The sequence below is a fragment of the Callorhinus ursinus genome, unplaced genomic scaffold, assembly GCF_003265705.2.
Source record: "Callorhinus ursinus isolate GAN/ISIS: 27379988/994484 unplaced genomic scaffold, GSC_fseal_2.0 scaffold38, whole genome shotgun sequence".
Lineage (NCBI taxonomy): Eukaryota > Metazoa > Chordata > Mammalia > Carnivora > Otariidae > Callorhinus > Callorhinus ursinus.
Window position 1 is genome coordinate 13,811,209 of NW_027397100.1, and position 4,640 is coordinate 13,815,848.

Sequence of the window (4,640 nt, forward strand, 5' to 3'; positions counted from 1 at the left end):
TTCTTGTTGTAAACCTGGGATCAGAATCCTGCCTTTAGCCCCGCAGGGATCCGTGGGATCCCCTATGTAAAGAGTTGAGCATGGATCCGGCTGGTGGTGCTAGGTGCTAGTTTATTCTGTTTATTGGCAAAATGCACTAATGGTCCCTGCCCTCTCTGGGATAAGAGCTTTGCCCTTGCTGGGGCTCGGTTTTTCCCTGGGTACTACATGGGAACTGAGGTGGTAGGGATACTTGAGGGGTGGTGTCCCCAGGGCCTAACAATTGCTCAAGAGGGTTGGTACTTGAACTTCTGAGGGAGGGTTTGCCTGAACACAGCTGCCCCCACCTCCAGACCAGCAGAGACCCAGGAATGCCAGCCAACTTACAGAACAATTACACACTTAGAAACCCATAGTGTGGTTCGGAAGCTCCCGGACACACAGACCCATCCATCAAGCCAAACCCATGCAGAGATGCCCATAATGCATTGAGGCAGAACACACAAGCCCAAACAGCTGGAGGTTGCACTTATCTGCAGAACACATGTGCTCGCATTTGCCCTTCTGCATACACCCCCATGCCTATCCTTACCCACACCCCTAGGCCTGTATACCAGCAGATGACCCAGCCCCAAAGGGGGGATCTGCCAGTCACTTATGTCACTAACACAGGCCCAGACACTCATAGGCACTCCCCCGTGTACCAACTCACACATGTCCAGGCAGATAGTCCCTTGCCAATGACATCTTTCTCCTGCTCAAGAGCTGGGGACTGACTCCCATTCCTCCTCAGCCCACACGGGAACCCTGGGGGAGAGAGGTCTGTGTGAGCTGTTCGCATACCCAGGCCAGGATGAGGGGGCCGAGCCTGGACCCAGAGCAGGTGGCCCAGCAGCTGTGCCCAGGATGGCCCTGCCAACTTGCTCACCCACTTGGACAAGCTGGGAGCCCCGGGGCTGCCTGCTACAATCCAGGGCTAGATAGCCCAACAGGGGAAGCACCTCCTACTGGGGAATGGGGCGACAGAAGTCCTGCCTCAGATAAACTCTGGGCAAGCCTTTCCTCTAGGTCTCCCCTTCCCCTATCTTGGCAAAGATGGAGGCGGCTCAGTCACCTGGTTCTCCAACTTACACATAGCCTGTGGAATACTCAACCGAGAGGGGAACTTGGCAGGTTGATCTGCATTTTAACAACCTCCCCAGGTGGCCCAGATGGCCCAAGACCACTTGGAGAGACCCTAGAGGTCTAGAGGATTTAATTTTATGGCACCGGAGAGCAGGGAAATGGCCAGTGATGGGGAAAGAATGGACTTTAAAGACACCGGAAAACGCTCAGTTCAGGTCGGTAAAAGCGACAGTCCAGATGTGGCCTTCTAGTCCCCCTCCCCCCTCCCCAGCACCAGCTGTGAAAAGGGTCAGGGGTCACCCGCATCCCAAGGCCCTCCCCTCAATCCAAGAAATCACTGCAACTTTACCGCAGTCTAAAGTATTTGTTTAATAACAACAACAACAACAAAAAAACCACCCCACAGAACTATTGTAAAACAATATTCTCGGTGATCATTGTAATATACAATACAAAGCAATTAATTTCCTCAGAAATCTGAGAAGCACCAAACGTGACCATTTTTTAAAATGTCTGCTTTTCAAAAAATAGAAACACACTGGGGGTCCCCCAAGTCTCTGGTATCTGGTAGGTGTGGAGGGAGGATCGGCCTGCCCTCGTCAGTCCCCCGGCCCTGGGCTGGATCCAGCAAGCGCCCCACGGTCGCTGATTTCAATCTTGTTCCTCCCCAGCTCTGGCAAGGCGCTCGGCAGGATCAGAGAGCATGAATTCTTCTCGCCCCCTGGAGGGCTGGGGTCCGCCAGTCCTTGAGAGAGGCGCTTCAGCGACACAAGATGCGATCGTCCGCCGGGACACATGCCGCCTGTGAAAGAGAGAGGTGAGACAGGCGGGTCGGAGGGGACAAGGCTGCAAGCCCTTCCCCAGGAGACACTCTAAGAGAGCGCTCTTTCCGATCTCCTTGGGCATCCTTGCATAGCCAGGTACCCGAAAGGATGGGACGGACGCAGAGCCAAATACCCCCCCACCGCCTCCCTTTGGGCCTCAGTTTACCCATCTGTAGAAAGAAAATGTTCCCGCGCTCCAGTTCGGATCTCACCTCGGCCGCCAGGGCACTGATCTCGCCGTTGAGGGTGCTGAGCGGAGCCCGGGCAGGGAGCCCCCGGCCTCCAGGGGTCCCGACTTGAGATTCCGAGTTCAGCTCCAACTCCAGGTCCCAGATGTAGTCGATGACGTGCTGGAGGATCTCCACCCGGCTCACTTTGCGGTTCTGGGGCAGGGTGGGCACCAGCTCCTTGAGGCGCGAGTAGCAGCCATTCATATCGTAGAGCAGCACGTTCACCTGCTGCTCGTCGAGCAGGGCGGGCAGGCGCGCCCCGGCGCCCCCCGCGCAGCGCGAGATGGCCACGCTCTGCTCGGACAGACAGCGCACCACCTCGCCCGCGCCGCCTGCCGTCTTGCCGGCCTTCAGCGCGCAGCTGGGGCCCGCGGCGGCCGCGGCACTGCCACTGGCGACCTTCATGATTCTGGCGTCGGAGTAAGAGGAGGGAGGCGAAGCGCACGGAGAACGCGGACGCCGGGCGAGAGCAAAAACCTCGGAGCGGAAAGAAGACGGTTGTAGAATGCGAAGGCCGAGACCCGCAGCCGTTCTTATAGAGACGCCGCAGCTCCCCCCGCCCACCCCGCCCACAGCCCCAGCCGCCAGAGGCGGGCTCAGAGGTTCAAAAAGCAGCCAATGGGCGGTCTTGAGGCGTGGCCTCCGGTGCCTCTGGGTCCCGCCTCCCGCTCTACTAGTGCACCCTCCCGGCCTTGGAAAGGGAATCCGAGTCTCAAGAATAGAGAGTGGGAGGGCACGGGGCGGGGTGGCTAGTGGAGGCGAGGGCTACCTTGGGCTTCTCGCAAAGGAGGCATTGCGGACAACGAAAAGACTTCAAGAATCACTTTTCTCAGGTTCATTTTCTCACCTCTCCAGCCCCATTTTACAGATGAGAGAAACTGAGGCTCGGTTGGGGAAGCGGCTAGCTCTGGGTTATCTAGAGAGTGCAGGACTAGAGCCTGGGCTTCTGGGAGCCTGACCTCCCGGCTCTTTGGGCCGAAACTTAAAGCGGGCCCTCCTTTACACTCTGCTCCTCAATTCCCAGAGAAAGTTGCTGGTTAATGTTTCTGGAACCAGGGAGGCTTTACCCAGGCCCCTCGGGGTGGGAGCAACTAATTCCGGAAAGTCTTCCTCTGGGATTGGGGGCGGATCCTCTGGGACATGAACTGGATAGAAGGCGCCCAGAGAGGAGCTGCACCCCTTATGCTATCCTGAATTTGCATCCCCTGCAAAAATTCCCCAAATCCGCATCAACTAGTGATTTTAGAATTTTTCTCCCTTTTTTGGCTGTTTCCTGTCCCTCCTCCCCCCCTCCCCCCAAAGACCTCCGATCAGGGTCTCCCTCCCACGGCGCGGCAGCTGCGGAGCTCGAGTCTCCCCCCCACACCTCCCGGGCGGGTCTGTGTCAGCGTCTGAACAAGCGGCTCAGACCGTTAGACGCCAGGCCCGTGACGTCACCCATTCATAAAACCGGGACGGGCTGTCAGGCTGGCGCCGCGCGGGCGGTCGCCATGGAGACGGCAAACCCGGCTAGAGCGCTCCCCCACTGCGCCGCGCTCGACCAGTCACCTGCGGACCTCTGGCGGGAAGCTGGGAATGCGCTCCTCGCGGGCGCGGTCGCTGGGCAAGGGTCACCTTACCTCCCGGGCTCCACACCTGGGACTCGCCCCCCCAGGCTCACACCTCAGACCACTGGGACGTTTCTTCACCTCCTCCGCCGCACCCCTAGGTTCCCCCTCCCGCTGGGGGAGAGTTCTGATCCCAACTCTGCTGCTGGGTGAAGTTAGTTGTCTCCGACCCTCTCTGATTCCTCATACAGTATTTGCCTGGTATTTTGATAATAATGGCAGAAGTGGTTTATCGATCTCTTAGTTCTTGCAAGGCACTGTGTACTTCACTGTGTGTGAAGCCTTTGCCTTTATCATCTGTAACCCTGGCCACAGCTCTAGAGGGGAGCTCTTTGGTTTCTTTCTTTCTCTTTCTTTCTTTCTTTCTTTTTTCCTTCTTTCTTTCTTTCTTTCTTTCTTTCTTTCTTTCTTTCTTTCTTTCTTTCTAAGATTTTATTTGAGAGAGAGAAAAAGCAGGAGAGGAAGGAGGGTCAGAGGGAGAAGCAGGCCCCCCACTGAGCAGGGAGCCCAATGCGGGGCTCCATTCCAGGACCCTGGGATCACGACCGGAGCCGAAGGCAGACGCTTAACCACCTGAGCCACCCAGGTGCCCAGTTCTTTGGTTTCTTTATGCAAAGGAGGAAACTGAGGCTCAAAAAGCCTCCCAAGAGCCATAGCTATTGTAATGGCTGCATTATTATAACAGGGACACTGTATTGTAATGCAATCTCTTCCTGCCAGGGTGGGCAGTCTGCCTCCAGAGCCCTAGATTGGCCAAAGTGGGGGACACCGAGGTTTAGAATAGCCACCCGAGAGCACACAGCTCTAGCAGGACTAAAATACTGTGCCCACCAAGGAGAGAGTTGATACTATGCTTATGGTCCCTCCTCCTCCTC

At 56.8% G+C, this 4,640-nt stretch overlaps 1 protein-coding gene across 1 annotated transcript; it reads right to left on the reverse strand.

The window, feature by feature from the left end:
- Window positions 1-1,476: 1,476 nt before the first annotated feature.
- ID1 (inhibitor of DNA binding 1) lies at window positions 1,477-2,673 on the reverse strand. The gene is made up of 2 exons (XM_025876620.2): window positions 2,141-2,673; window positions 1,477-1,906 (listed from the first exon to the last, which is right to left on the reverse strand). The coding sequence occupies exons 1-2, from the start codon at window positions 2,561-2,563 to the stop codon at window positions 1,865-1,867; spliced, it is 465 nt and encodes a 154-aa protein (XP_025732405.1). The 5' UTR covers window positions 2,564-2,673; the 3' UTR covers window positions 1,477-1,864.
- Window positions 2,674-4,640: the final 1,967 nt, after the last annotated feature.